This window comes from Toxorhynchites rutilus, chromosome 2 (assembly GCF_029784135.1).
Source record: "Toxorhynchites rutilus septentrionalis strain SRP chromosome 2, ASM2978413v1, whole genome shotgun sequence".
Taxonomy (NCBI): Eukaryota; Metazoa; Arthropoda; class Insecta; order Diptera; family Culicidae; genus Toxorhynchites; species Toxorhynchites rutilus.
The window spans coordinates 33,886,694-33,901,917 of NC_073745.1; the positions used below are offsets into that span (position 1 = coordinate 33,886,694).

Genomic DNA, 15,224 nt, shown 5'->3' on the forward strand with positions numbered 1-15,224 from the left:
CTGCGGCAAACTGTTCAGGTACGATTCTGTCAAGGGTGGTGAGTTATTACTTAGCACACTTTGAAAGAACGACGAGAACAGGTTTCCAGAATCCAACTCACTTTCAGCTGACTCTCCGTTGAAGCGAATGTTGATGGGTATACCTTTTGATTTTTTGCGACTTGCGATGTAGTTCCAGAAGGTTCTCGGATCAAGCTTTATGTTGCTCTCAATGCGATGCATATAATTTTTAGAGCATGCCATCTGTAGAGAGTTATATTCATGCTCGATTTCGCGTAACTTGTCTTTGTGTAGTGTGCTCCTAGATCTAAAGAAACGGTTCCTGGATTTTCTCAAACGATTGCGTACATTTTGCAGTTCGACATTCCACCATGGCTGTTTGAATTTGGCACGACTAGACTTTCTTTTGATCGGTACATTATTTCGAATAATCTCATACAGCTTTGCATAGAAAGAGGAGACAGCGCTATTTCTTGTTCCGATGACGCATTAATGGGTAGTAACGAGTTTGTATCCTCATCAAATCGCCAGTCCAAGTGAGGCAGATTGTAGTCGCCTATTACTATTACTAAATCTATTTCGGACGCCTGCTCTAAAATTTGCTGTACGCTGGATGAGTGTGCATCGTACAGTTCCGCATTAGAATTTGGCGGAAGGTAGATAGAGCAAATGAAAATCGAGAGAGATTGCAATTTAATTCGAACGATCGATTGCTCTAGACGCTGGCAATTGTCCACTAGAACTGATGTACTGAAGTGATTGTTTCACTCCGATCAACACTCCACCGCCTCGTTGGAACGTACTGGAGGCAGGGTTTCGGTCACAACGATACAAAGTATAGTTATTTACCAGTTCACTGTTCAGGAAGTTTTCATTCAACCATGTTTCAGTTAGTACCACGATATCATAAACGCACATCGAAAACGCCAGAAACAGATCGTTGGTTTTGGTGCGAAGACTCCTCACATTTTGGAAATACAGGGTTTTCCAACTTTAAATTCCGAAAGTAAATTGAAATAAAACACACTTAGAATTCGAATTTCGATGAAACTTTTATTTCAAATTAAGGTTTGGTTTATGCCATTATGTGTGAAATACAACTGTTCCGTTCTAAACGGAAGAATTAAAATATACATTGTAAGGTTTTAGCAGTAAGGTTCCTCGGTAACATTTGTAGCGCAAACGTGGCAACATTGCTTTCCTCATTAACCGATGGTAGCATATCGAATAGGTTGCGAAAGCTATATAAGCGAGTTAGTACAGACGTAAGAGTTGAGTTTTATTCCAACCTTTGTAAAGACAACAACAATTAAATAAATTTGAAACAAGTCCGAACAGTGTCATTCATTTCCGACCAAGATTGTAGATCCACACAAGAACCCCACCCGTGGTAATTCTGTGTGGACACCTACATTCGCCAAGGTCTATGGAATACCATACATACCAAATACAGTCCACCGTACAATTGCCCGAGCCCGAACATTGGTCCGAACGAGCCGGATATGGATTACTGAGTGCGATTCCCGTCAATATGTGAAAAAGTTCCCGAAAAGAAGAAAACCGAAAAGTGCGCCAAAGAAGCCGTGCACAAACGAGCTTCACGGAAGACGAGTGAAATCAATTGATGATGCCAATCCAACATTCACCGAAAAAGACGAACCAAAACGAAGGAGAATCTGAAATTTTCCGAGGATTTCCCGACGAACCCGATAGGAACAAATCAATCATGGATAACATTGCTGCCGATGCGAAAACCATTTCGCAACTGAACCCGCTTTTTCGACTACGTAGACAGACACTTCTGAAAATTACACGTATCAAATCGATCATCGACAATGCCGATATTCCAGTTACCCTGGCGCAGCTGAGAGTGTATGCGCGAAAACTCCAATCATTATATGACGAGTTCTCCGGCTTCCACAATCAAATTTTGGCCATCATTCCTGATGAGGAAATCGAAAATCAAGAAGCAGAATGTCAGCGGTTTGAAGACATTTATGACTTGACATCTACTATCATCGAGCATTCGCTTATGCAAAACAACGTAGCAGACATTGCGCAGGCAGTGCCGCCACAAGTTATCATCCATCAGCAACCATTAAAAGCTCCAATTCCAACGTTTGATGGAGACTATACAAAATGGCCGAAGTTTAAAGCCATGTTTTTAGATGTGATGGCCCAATCCCGAGATACGGATGCGATTAAGTTGTATCATCTTGACAAGGCGTTGATTGGATCAGCTGCTGGCGTATTGGACTCCAAAACAATAAATGAAGGAAACTATACGAAAGCATGGAACATCCTTACGGAACGCTATGAAAATCGGAGAGTGATTATCGAAACACATATTCGTGGTCTTCTACAACTGCAAAAGATGTCTACAGAATCGAACATTGAATTACGCAAACTGGTCGACGAATGCAATAAGCACGTGGAGAGTCTAGAATACATGGAACAAGAGTTACTAGGCATGTCCGAGCTGATAATAATTTACCTACTGACAGCAGCACTCGATAAGACGACCCGGAAACATTGGGAGCAAACCTTGAAACCCGGTCAACTACCGAAATATAAGACGACGATCGAATTTTTAAAATCTCAGTGTCAAGTATTAGAGCGATGTGAAGCTGCTTTTTCCTTGCCAATCCCAAAACCGTTTGTTTCTAAATCAGGAACTCAAATTAAAATAAACAACCAACGAACGCATGCTGCAGTATCCGACGAAAATTACACAAATGAAAAATGTGATTTTTGTGCTGCACTTCACCGGAACTATCAGTGCGATAAACTGAACGCGTTATCGAGTGCAGAAAAAATGAATAAGATCAAATCAACCGGAGTTTGCTTTAATTGTCTACGCAAAGGACATATTTCAAAGAATTGTCCATCGTCGAAAACATGTCGCATATGCAAAAAACGACATCATACGCAGTTGCATGAAGACGTTAGTCCGATGCAAAATTCCGAGACTATCAGAAACGAAAACATAACGGTAAGAAACCAGCCCACCAACGATAAACCGTCAACAAGCAACGAGAACCAAATGCCAGTATCTACATGTTCCTGTAATAGTGCCCGTGTATCGAAGACAGTACTACTGTTGACAGCTGTTGTCCTGGTCACCGACAAGAATGGAAGACAGCATTCCTGTAGAGCTCTTTTAGATAGCGGTTCGCAAGTGAACTTCGTTAGTGAAAGATTTGCCAACGTACTGGAAATTCCGAAGCAGCGAGTTAACATTGCCATTGCTGGTATTAGCAGCCTGAAGACAACCGCCCACGAGAAGATTATTGTAAAGTTCCAATCTCAGTACAGCAGTTTCCAAGCATCATTGGAATGTTTGATCACTCGAAAGGTGACAGGAAAAATCCCTTCAATGGACATTGATATTACGGACTGGAATATTCCCAGTGGAATTCAACTTGCAGATCCCATGTTTTACAAATCGAACACAATAGATATTCTGATTGGAGCCGAATTGTTTTTCAAATTATTGAAGCCGAACCAGTTAGTGTTGGAAGACGGACTTCCCGAATTGCGTGATTCCCACCTCGGTTGGATCGTAACAGGTTCAATCAGTGCCGATAACAACGTGCAGTATTCACAGATCGCCTCTATACAGTCGATTGAGGACTCGATCGAGAAGTTTTGGCAAATCGAAGAGCTACAGGACGATCCGAAACCAACTACCGATGAACAACGATGTGAGGAACATTTTTCCGTTACACATTCCCGCGACGAAACCGGAAGATTCGTAGTGAGACTTCCATTCAAGGACAATGTAAACGAATTAATTAGTTGCAGAGAATTGGCCCTGAAACGCTTTTATATGTTAGAGACCAAACTACAACGAAACCCAGATCTGAAGAGTCAATACATCGATTTTGTACGCGAATATCAGCAGCTAGGCCACTGTAAGGAAGTGGACGAAACCAAAGATAAGCGACCACTTAATCCGTATTTTATGCCACATCATGCTGTGCTCCGTCCCGACAGTTCTACTACAAAATGTAGAGTGGTGTTTGATGCCAGTGCCAAACCATCATCTAGTGACCTTTCACTCAACGATGTCCTTTTGGTAGGACCAGTCGTGCAAAATGAATTACTGGCAATCATCTTGAAGTTCCGGAAACATAAATATGTGTTTACGGGCGATATTACGAAAATGTACCGACAGATTCGTGTGCATCCTAATGACACTCATTACCAGAGAATTTTTTGGCGAGAAAATTCATCCGACCCAGTAAAGGTATTGGAGCTGACAACAATAACGTATGGTACTGCCTCTGCACCGTTTCAAGCCACTAGATGTCTGATACAGCTTGCAAAAGAAGAAGAATCGAATTTTCCCATAGCATCCAATATCATTCGCAAGGACTGTTATGTTGACGACGTGATATCTGGAGCAGATACATTCGAAGAAGCTAACGAAGCTATCAATCAACTGAGAAGAATGCTAGCGAAAGGTGGTTTTCCAATTCGCAAGTGGTGCTCCAATTCAACACAACTATTGCACAATTGTCCTATTGAAGAACAAGAAACGCTGAAGCCCTGGAAAGACCGATCCATCAATAGTGTGACTAAAATACTTGGTCTGACGTGGAACCCGTTATCCGACGAACTGCTGATTGCTGGTGAGTTAGAACATATTGAAGATCAAAAACGACGAACTACGAAACGACGAATATACTCCGAGGTAGCAAAGCTGTATGATCCATTGGGATTATATTCCCCAACAGTTGTGTTAGCTAAACTACTCGTGCAACAGCTTTGGAAATGTAAGATCGGCTGGGACGATTCAGTCGAAGAATCATTCGTTCAACAATGGTGCAATATAAAACAAACTCTTCCTCATCTTAAGAAAATAACGATTCCTCGTCAAGTGACATACAACGGAGCTATTGATTTTGAGTTGCATGGCTTTGCAGACGCCTCCAATTTAGCTTATGGCGCATGTGTATACGTGCGAAGTTTGTTTCCCGATGGCTCAGCAAAATGTCGACTGTTGAGTTCAAAATCGAAGGTCGCCCCGCTACACGAATTGACGATTCCACGCAAGGAATTGTGCGCCGCGTTACTGCTGACACGACTGGTGAAGAAGATTATTGATGCTGTAGAAATGAACTTTTCTCAGATAATGTTGTGGACTGACAGCCAAATTGTACTTGCTTGGCTGAAGAAAAATCCCGACCGATTGCAAACCTTCGTCAAAAATCGCGTGATGGAAATCCGCAATGGTTCGGGAGAGTATCAATGGAACTATGTGAAATCGTGTGATAACCCAGCAGATGTGGTGTCCCGAGGCCAACTACCAACGATCCTTGCACAGAACGACATGTGGTGGAATGGTCCCAATTTCCTTACCACATCAACCATCATTTTTGAAACACTGAACGACGTCCCGGAAGAAGATTTACCTGAAATGAAACCAGTGATCATGAGTCATTCAGCAACAATATTGGAATTGCTTCCGGTATTTAGCAAGTACAGTTGTTTCCGAAAGCTGCAAAGAGTGATCGGTTGGATTTTACGATTCAAAAATAACTGTCATCAAAAGAACAATCATATCATTCAACGCCATTTGACAGTAGCAGAAATTCGAGAGTCAACGACAACAATCATACGAGTGATTCAGCATATAGAGTTTGGAGATGAAATTCGGCGTCTCAAGTCTGGTCTCCAATGCAAGATTCTTGGCCCTCTCAATCCAATTTATGCCAACAATTTACTACGTGTGGGTGGAAGGCTGAAAAACTCCAATTTAAAAAATGAATCAAAACATCAACTCATCCTTCCGAACAAGAACATTGTGACTGCACTAATAATTAGAACAATGCACAACGAACTTCTGCACATTGGAGTTTCAGGGTTGGTATCAGCAACTCGACAGCGCTTCTGGATTATCAACGTTCGTTCAACGGTAAGACAAATCATAAGAAGCTGCGTGAAATGTTTCAGAACTAATCCAACTGGTGTTTCTCAATTAATGGGAGACTTGCCGAAACAAAGAGTATCACCTGCCCCTCCGTTCAATATCACTGGTGTAGACTACGCCGGTCCTGTTATGGTAAAGCAAGGAAAGTATAGACCCAAGATTGTGAAAGCGTACATCTCAGTTTTTGTTTGTATGGCGACAAAGGCCATTCATCTAGAGCTGGTATCAGATCTCACGACAGAGGCATTTATTGCAGCCCTTCAGCGCTTCGTAGGACGAAGAGGAATGGTGTCAGAGCTGCATTCTGACAACGGTTCAAATTTTCGAAGTGCTTCCACCGAGCTTCACAAATTGTTTCGCTTGTTACAGGATCAAAATGAAGTCAACCAAATAGAGAAGTTTTGCCTGAAACGAGAAATGAAATGGCATTTCATTCCGCCAGACGCTCCCGAATTCGGTGGCCTCTGGGAGGCAGCCGTAAAAAGCACAAAGACACACCTGAAGCGAGTTCTTGGAAATGCTTTGTTAACATTCGAAGAAATGGCTACTATTCTATGCGAAATTGAAGCCATCCTTAATTCAAGACCACTATTTGCTATCTCTAACGACCCAACGGATCCGGAAGTTATCACGCCAGCACATTTTCTCATAGGTAGGCAGTTAACAGCTGTACCAGAACCATCATACACAAATGAAAAAATTGGTCGACTCAACCGTTGGCAGCACATTCAACTGATGCGCCAACATTTTTGGAATGCTTGGTCAAATGACTATCTCAACAGCCTACAACTTCGTAAGAAAAATTGGATCACTTCAGAAAACATACAACCAGGAATGATAGTGCTTTTACAAGATAAGAATCGTCCACCACTTCAGTGGAAGTTGGGTCGAATAGTAGCAGTTCATCCTGGATCTGATAACTTAATTCGCGTTGTGGATGTCTGCAGTGGAGGTACAAGTTATCGCCGTCCCATCACCAAACTTTCAGTTTTGCCCATTGAAGTCAATCAACGCGAACCGGAGAGCAGTGAAACATAACGTCTCACTCGGGGGGAGTATGTTCCGTTCTAAACGGAAGAATTAAAATATACATTGTAAGGTTTTAGCAGTAAGGTTCCTCGGTAACATTTGTAGCGCAAACGTGGCAACATTGCTTTCCTCATTAACCGATGGTAGCATATCGAATAGGTTGCGAAAGCTATATAAGCGAGTTAGTACAGACGTAAGAGTTGAGTTTTATTCCAACCTTTGTAAAGACAACAACAATTAAATAAATTTGAAACAAGTCCGAACAGTGTCATTCATTTCCGACCAAGATTGTAGATCCACACAAGAACCCCACCCGTGGTAATTCTGTGTGGACACCTACATTCGCCAAGGTCTATGGAATACCATACATACCAAATACAGTCCACCGTACAATTGCCCGAGCCCGAACAACAACATCATTCAAATGTCCACCTAGGGCTTCCTCGCACACCTTGATCAGGTGATCAGGAACAGGTAATTTTCGATGACTTTTCGGCACATATGGGGCGGTATCTCGGTCATAACTTCACGAATGTTGTCTTTCAAATGTTCAAGAGTTTGCGGAGAGTTTGCATAGACACGGTCTTTCGCATAACCCCACAAAAAAAAGTCTAGCGGGTTCAAATCGCATGATCTGGACGGCCAATTGGCATCACCAAAACGCGAAATTATGCGTCCCTCAAATTTCGTTCGCAATATGGCCATGTTCGGTCGTGTTGTGTGGCACGTGGCGCCGTCCTGCTGAAACCACATGTCATCCGTATCCATATCTTCAATTTGTGGCAAAAAAAAGATCGGTTAACATGCGGCCATAGCGCTCACCATTCACAGTTACCGTCTCGCCGTCCTCATTTTCAAAGAAATACGGCCCGATGACTCCACCAGACCATAATGCGCACCAAACAGTGACTTTTGGCGGATGCAATGGCCTCTCAACAATCACGTGTGGATTTTCTGAGCCCCATATACGGAAATTTTGGGTGTTCACATAGCCACCGAGCTCGAAATGTGCCTCATCGCTGAAGAAAATTTGATGCGAAAATTCAGCATTTTGCTGCTGTTGTTCGTTCACCCAATCGACGTATGCCCGACGCATTCCATGGTCACCACGCTCTAATTTTTGTACCAGTTGGACTTTATATGGATGTAGGTGCAAGTCCAAATGCAAAATTCGCCACAATGATGTGTTTGACAAGCCCAATTGCTGAGCACGCCGTGGAATCGAAACATTCGGGTCATCCTCCACACTGGCAGCAACAGCAGCAATATTTTCGACCGAACGCACATTGCGATGATGCACAGGTTTCACAATATCCGCTACGGATCCAGTTTGTTCGAATTTACGCACTACATTAGCGATTGTGTGCTCTGTAGGCCGTCCATGACGACCAAAATCCGTCCGTAATGCTCGAAAAACATTTGCCGGTTTTTCCTCATTTTTATAGTATAATTTAACAAAATTAACACGTTGTGCGATGCTAAAACGATCCATATTGTCAAATGGCAGACATTCAACTAACGATATGACGCTTTGGTTGACAGCTATGTCAAACGGTTGTCAGCGCAGGACTGCATACTTTCGGAAGCCCGAAATGGAAAACCCTGTATATTGTGAAAGGGTATTGAGCGTGATTGGATGACGGTTTGTTGACGAGGAAACTTTCACGATTTAGCATAGGTTCTCTAGTAACAGGCGAAGTTGAGTTTGCAATTTGAGCGGTTCTACTGGATGAGCAATGAATTCGATTGGGTTGGTTGGAAACGAAACGGAGTGCGTTTTTTAGTGTGATCAAAATCGCATTCCCGGAAGATTATTACTCTTTGCCACGTCTCTGCTGAGAGTGCTGCCTCTTTGTATTGTAGACCCATCGCAACTTTAAACGACACAAAAGTTAAATCATCGAGACTTTTGCCTTTCGGAACTAACTTTGTCTACGTATACGTCTACGGTTTCGTTGGTGTTGAGATTACACTTCACTAAATCCGCAACTTGCTTGCTACAGTCAAAATTTTTCTACCTCTGTCAACTTTGCAGCAAGAGGAATCGTTATATTTAGTGTCACGTCTTTTGTTCCACGGTACTCACACTGGATTTTTGAGCTGTTGTCCTCGATATCCAATAGTCGTCTCTTTTTCGGTAAAAATTGACAGGCATCAGCTCTACTCGATCGTGGTGTCATTTCATGGGTTTTCGGTTGATTGATTAATGTATTCAACTTAGCTGTATTTTGTTCAATCTCCCTCTTCAAATTTTGGCAAGGTTTTGCTGTGTTCATCGCTCATTAACTGGTGTGCCGTGTTGGAGGATGATACTGCGCTCCGAAAAGTGGCATTTGCCATAATTTTGGGACAGGCATTACACATCCAAAGTATGGTAGATTTATTTGCAATCATTTCACACCCAGCGGTTGTGAGTTTAGCACACTTTAGATGGAAAAAAGAACGGCAAAATCCATTACAGATGACTCCATCTTCTCTCTTTAGCTCAATAGCACAGGAGTGACATATCATTTGGGATTCCATTGTGTTCTTACGATTGAGGCAATAAATTTTCTCAAATAATTAGCATTAGGTACTCTATATTTGATAAACTCGAAACGGACAGCGAAGAAAAAACGATCACGATTACTATGAGATGCTCCAATTGATTTAAAAATATGAAAAACAAACAGAAATCACAGATTAGTATGGAGCAAATACTTAGACGATATAAATACGTACGTTTCAAAGAAGAAACTCCACACTTAATTTTTTTTGAAATAATTAATAATGTTAGCATGTTTTCAGTTTTCTTTCAATATTCTAATGCGACAGGACTGCATCTATGGGACTAGAATCCAATTTTTACGCAAGTGTAGTATTTTTTCAAAGAACAACTCATTGACCTTAAAATTGGTATATCGATCATCGGAATCAGCCCAGTAGTTTGAAAGTCATACAATTTTGAAAAAAGTCGTTTTTGGAAAAAAGGGGAAAAATGGTTTTTCGGGATCGTTTAATAATAACGCCTCTCTGATTTTTTGGATATGCTATGTAAAAAATCCTCAGCTTTTAAGAAAAAATATAAAAAAATAGGGCCCTTGGTTCCGAGACCATGAAAACTATTAAAAACAAACACAATCAATAGCAACGAAAACAAAACTCAAAACTTTCTGAAGTCGTAGCATTTTTTGAAAAAATACCAGCTAATTCGCTTTAATTTGATATGCCAAACATTGAAATCGGTCTAGTAGTTCAAAATTTTTTTGAATTTTTGAAAAAAAGTCATTTTTGGAAAAAAAAATTAGGAAAAATTGATTTTTTGGACAACCCTAAAATGCAAATGGACACCGTAATGAAAAATTATGGGAGGTTGTGTTTAAGATACGACCGCACTGTTCACGTAGAAATACGCTGTATTTTAATTCAAGTCGCTTGTTTATAACTACGGATATTATTTCATAACGCTACGAAAATTTTGCAATAACCATTCAACCAGTTTGGTCGCCCTGAATTATTTTTTATTGGAGAATCATTTGATGATTCATTCTTGTGCATGTTATTTGCAAGTGGTGGTTATTTGCAAGTGGTTGAAAAATCTTGAACGAGAACGAAAATTATGTCTGAAAAATAATCTGATATTATAATGATGAGTTTTGGTAGAAGTAGTAGGAATGTTTTAGTAAAAGGTAAATTCAACGGGGTCGATTAAAAGATCAATCAATGAACAGTTCTGTGATTGGACTCATGAACTTGCACTTAGAAAGAAAACGTGAATGTTTGAAGGTATTGATAACAAAAAACAAATTTTGGACGGGACGAAATTTGCCGGGTCAGTTTGTAACTTAATATAACTTATTGAATAATTTGGTACAGGGTGGGCCATTTAAAGTGGAAGCATCTGGCAACCCCATAACTTTTGACAGAGATGTCAGATTAACAAATGTCATACCGCGTTGGAAGCGTCATTTCAGTACAATTTTAACCATGGAACAATACACACCTAAACAACGCGCTGAAATTGTTCAGCTGTACATTCAAAATAACTTCTCAATTGTGTTAACTAAACGTGCGTGGAAAAATAAAAATAAAGTTAAAACATCGCCTGGAGACAACACTATACGTCGATTATATGCCAAATTTATATCGTCTGGTAGTGTTGGTAATGCCAGTCATCTGTCCAGACAACGACCAAGACGTTTCGACGAGAATATTGATGCCGTTCGAGCCAGTGTTGCAGAGACTCCATCGACATCAGGTCGCCATCGTTCGCGAGAGTTAGGCATCGCTCGAACCACTCTCCGACGCATAATTCGTGTTGATTTGAAAATGTTTCCGTATAAAATTCAAATGGCTCAACAACTTAACCCATCTGACTTACCACGTCGACTTGATTTTGCGAAATGGACCATCGAAATGGCCAAAAATGAACGTGGCTTTTGGTAAAAAATCATAATGTCTGATGAGGCGCATTTCAACTTGAATGGAGGAGTGAATAAACAAAATTGTCGGTTTTATGCTACTGAAAACCCTCAATTCATCGAAACGCAACCTCTTTACGACCAAAAAGTTACTGTGTGGTGTGGCATTTATGCCGATAAAGTCATCGGCCCGTACTTCTTTGAAAACGAAAATGGAGCAACGGTAACCGTGAATGGGGAGCGTTATCGGACAATGATAACCGATTTTTTATTGCCATTTGTTCGTGAAAATGAATTGGACAATTACTGGTTCCAACAGGACGGCGCTACATGCCATACAGCGGCTGCCACGACCAAATTATTGCGCGAAATGTTCCCCGGAAGATTAATATCGAAAAACGGCGATTATGACTGGCCACTGAGATCACCTGATTTGACTGAAAGACAATATCCGACAAGAAATTGCTGCCATATCGGCCGAAACATTGGGCAAAGTGATGGAAAATGCCGAAAAAAGGGCACATTTTGCGGTCAAGGCCAGAGGCGGTCATTTACGAGATATCATAATCAAAAAGTAGTTAGAACAAATCTCCTTGGACCAAAATAAATGAATTTCAAAAAAAAAAAAATTTTAAAATTCCACTTCTTTACTTTGCTATTGCAAAAACAAATCCTTCCACTTTAAATGACCCACCCTGTATTCCCCAAATAATTTTTTGGTGCACAAACTTAATACCTGCTTCATCATAGCGTCAATTCAATGCATTGATGACAGAAAACAAACAATGTTAACTGCTTGGAAAAAGGCTGAACATTTTCCTCAGCAGAGATTCATTACCAATACATTACAAGCGATATTCATTGCTTTGAATACAGAATGATACTGAAAGTTTGCCTTCCTTCCTTGCTTGAGACTTTAAACTTCTTCAGTTCATTCGTCTCTAACCTTCAAAAAGGCCATTGGAAAACTTTACTTTATCCATAATATTACTCCTCTATCCCCATTTCCTTGAGAAAGGCATCCGATCCCTCGCCGTCCAGCTTGCCCAGAAACGATGTTGTTCAGTCGATTTCCTCACGAAGAATGAAAGTTTGCCTTAGCGAGATCCACTGTTTATACTCTAGACCAGGGGTTTTCAGAATTTTGTTTATGGCAGAGCACTTTTTATAGCATGTGACGGAGCATCGGCGTTTTTCATCAATAAAACAAATTCTATCTGTATTGACATTACTCAACTGAGAACAACTCTATTTTGGTTACGCGTATCAGTTAGAAGACATCTAACCCGGAGAAAACAAAATAAATCACTATATTCTCAGTGAAATTGAATTGAACTCGTTCTTCTTCTTTTCCTTTGTTCACGGAGACTTTACATTTTACGATTTCCCCTTCGATGCCCGTCGTTAAATTGCTCGTTATTGACAGCTCTGAAGGAGAAAACACACGAATGGACAATTTTCATCAATTTTCTTCAATTTAAACCATATACAGACTATGGGATTGTAATTATAGCATATTAAACAATTCTTAGGGAATTTCCGATTCGTTTGGTATGTAATGTAATGTATGTAATGTAAATGTAACAAATTTCTTTATAACTCAAGAATTAATCAAGCAAACGAACCCATATTCGGTATGTGGACGTTTTAGGGTGCAATAAATGTTTTTTATGTTGGATAGATACTTCTCCCCCCTCTCTTAGGGGTGGAGAAACTGCCATACAAATGAAGCATAAATTTCTGTATAACTCAAGAACTAATTTAGCAAACAGAACCAAATTTGGCATGTGGAGGAATTAGGGGGCAGTAATTGTTTCTATGGTAGTTTGACAATCCTCCCCTCTCTCTGAGGCGAAGAGGGGCTGAATAACTCGAGAACTAATCAAGCAAATGGAATTAAACTTGACATAAACAGTTTTCAGGGATCGATAAATGTTTCTATGGGAGAACTCGAGAATCAATGAATACTAATAATATAAGGGGCAATAAATGTTTCTATAGTGGTTTGACACTCGCATAACTCGAGAATCCATCAAGCAAACGGATCCAAATTTGGCATGTAGAGGTTTTAGAGAGCACGAAATGTTTCTATGGTGGTTCGACACTCCTCTCCCCTTTCTAAGGGGAAGGTGGCTGCCATACAAATGAAACACAAACTTCTGCATAACTTAAGAATCAATCAAGCAAATGGAGCTAAATTTGGGATGTGAGGGTTTTTGGGTACGAGAAATGTTTCTATGTTGGTATGACACCCTTTCCTCCTCTGGAAAGGAGAGGGGGTCCCATAAAAAAATGCACATATTTCAACCAAACATATTCCAACCAAACGTGACAATTGAAAATTTTCGGAAAACTTTGAATGAAATTGGGAAAACTCGAAAAATTCAATTCGCATGTGTTCTACAATTACATATTGACAAGCGTTGGTAGTCCTGTAACGAAATTGATCTTCGTTCGAAAGTGGAAATGGATTTTAATGTGATGAAACGCACTCCTATATCGTCATCTATCTATATAAATAAAAATTAATCGCCGAATGTGTTGATAAGAGCAAAACTCGAGAAAGGAACGGTCCGATTTAGTGCTGTCTTCATTCTATCATATTTTCTGTATCAAGCATTTATTCCATGTAACGGAGAAACATGTTATTTGCAAGGTTTGGTTGAAATATGATTGAAAAATCATGAACGAGAATTGTGTCTGAAAATAGTCTGGTATTATAATGACGAGTTTTGGCAGAAGTCCTAGGAAATTTATATTAAAAGTAAATTGTACAGGGGCAATTAGAAAATGAATCAATGAACAGTTCTGCGATTGGACCCATGATCGTAAGTAAGAAAACGTGATTGTTTGTGGAGGTATTGATAACAAAAAATAAATTTTGGGGGTGTGCGAAGTTTGCCGGGTCAGCTAGTAAATGTATAAATGTTGCATTAGAAAGCATATACGAGTAAAATCGATCTCTTTTATCATTACATTGTTCACTTGTTTTAGTATTTTCACTATATATGTCGCGGAAAAAACATATTTTTTTTAGTGAATTCAGCTCATATTTAGCATAGATGTTATATACACATCAAAGTTGGAAATATTTCAGGTCGAAAAATAAATTAATTGTCGTGATTTTCTTGGATGTTAGGAATAAAATGAAGTGTTCAGGTATTTTGGTTATTGTTTAAGGCATATTTAAAGGTGTATTTTCCATTTTTTGAGTACACGAATAATAATTACCACGATGTTGACAGCTAGATGCGTAAATGCTGTCTGAAAATCGGTACCATTCTGGTGGTATCGATTCTGGAGCAACGGAGTGTCCCAGAATGAATTCCAATGAATATTTTGAAACTTTAAGACAATACCTAAAGCGTTACATATGGATTTTTGAAAATTCGAAAAATTTAACTTTTGTTAAAAATGAATTATTTCTCAAGAATCGATGTTTAGAAGCTATGTAACGCTTTGAATAATTCATTTTTACATGCTGATAAAAAAAATCAGCCAAATCGGTCGAGTAGCTCCTGAGATATCAATACCACCAGTTGAAAAAAATATGGTTTCGAGAAAAACGTATGAAAAAAATCATACAGCAATACTATATCTCTTGAGGTGACTTCATACTTTTGGCTGTAACTTTCCAACGAAATCAAATATCGTAAAATTCTTTTAGGACAACATTTCTGAGGGCATAAGCTTCCCAAAAATGCGGAAAAATGGAATCGATTTTTTCTACCATCCAAACCCACTTAAAACATTTTTGAAATCCACCCACTGTCACGATAGTTATACCTCAAAGTAAAAAAATTGTCCAAAATCGCCCCACACGACGGTATAATCCAAAAGTCGATATAACAAAAAGTTCG

The 15,224-nt window shown here is 39.8% G+C and overlaps 1 protein-coding gene across 1 annotated transcript; it reads left to right on the top strand.

The window, feature by feature from the left end:
- Window positions 1-1,627: 1,627 nt before the first annotated feature.
- LOC129765654 (uncharacterized) lies at window positions 1,628-6,973 on the top strand. Its single transcript, XM_055766062.1, has one exon. It carries the CDS (start codon window positions 1,628-1,630, stop codon window positions 6,971-6,973), a length of 5,346 nt encoding a protein of 1,781 aa, XP_055622037.1.
- The last annotated feature ends 8,251 nt before the right edge of the window (window positions 6,974-15,224 follow it).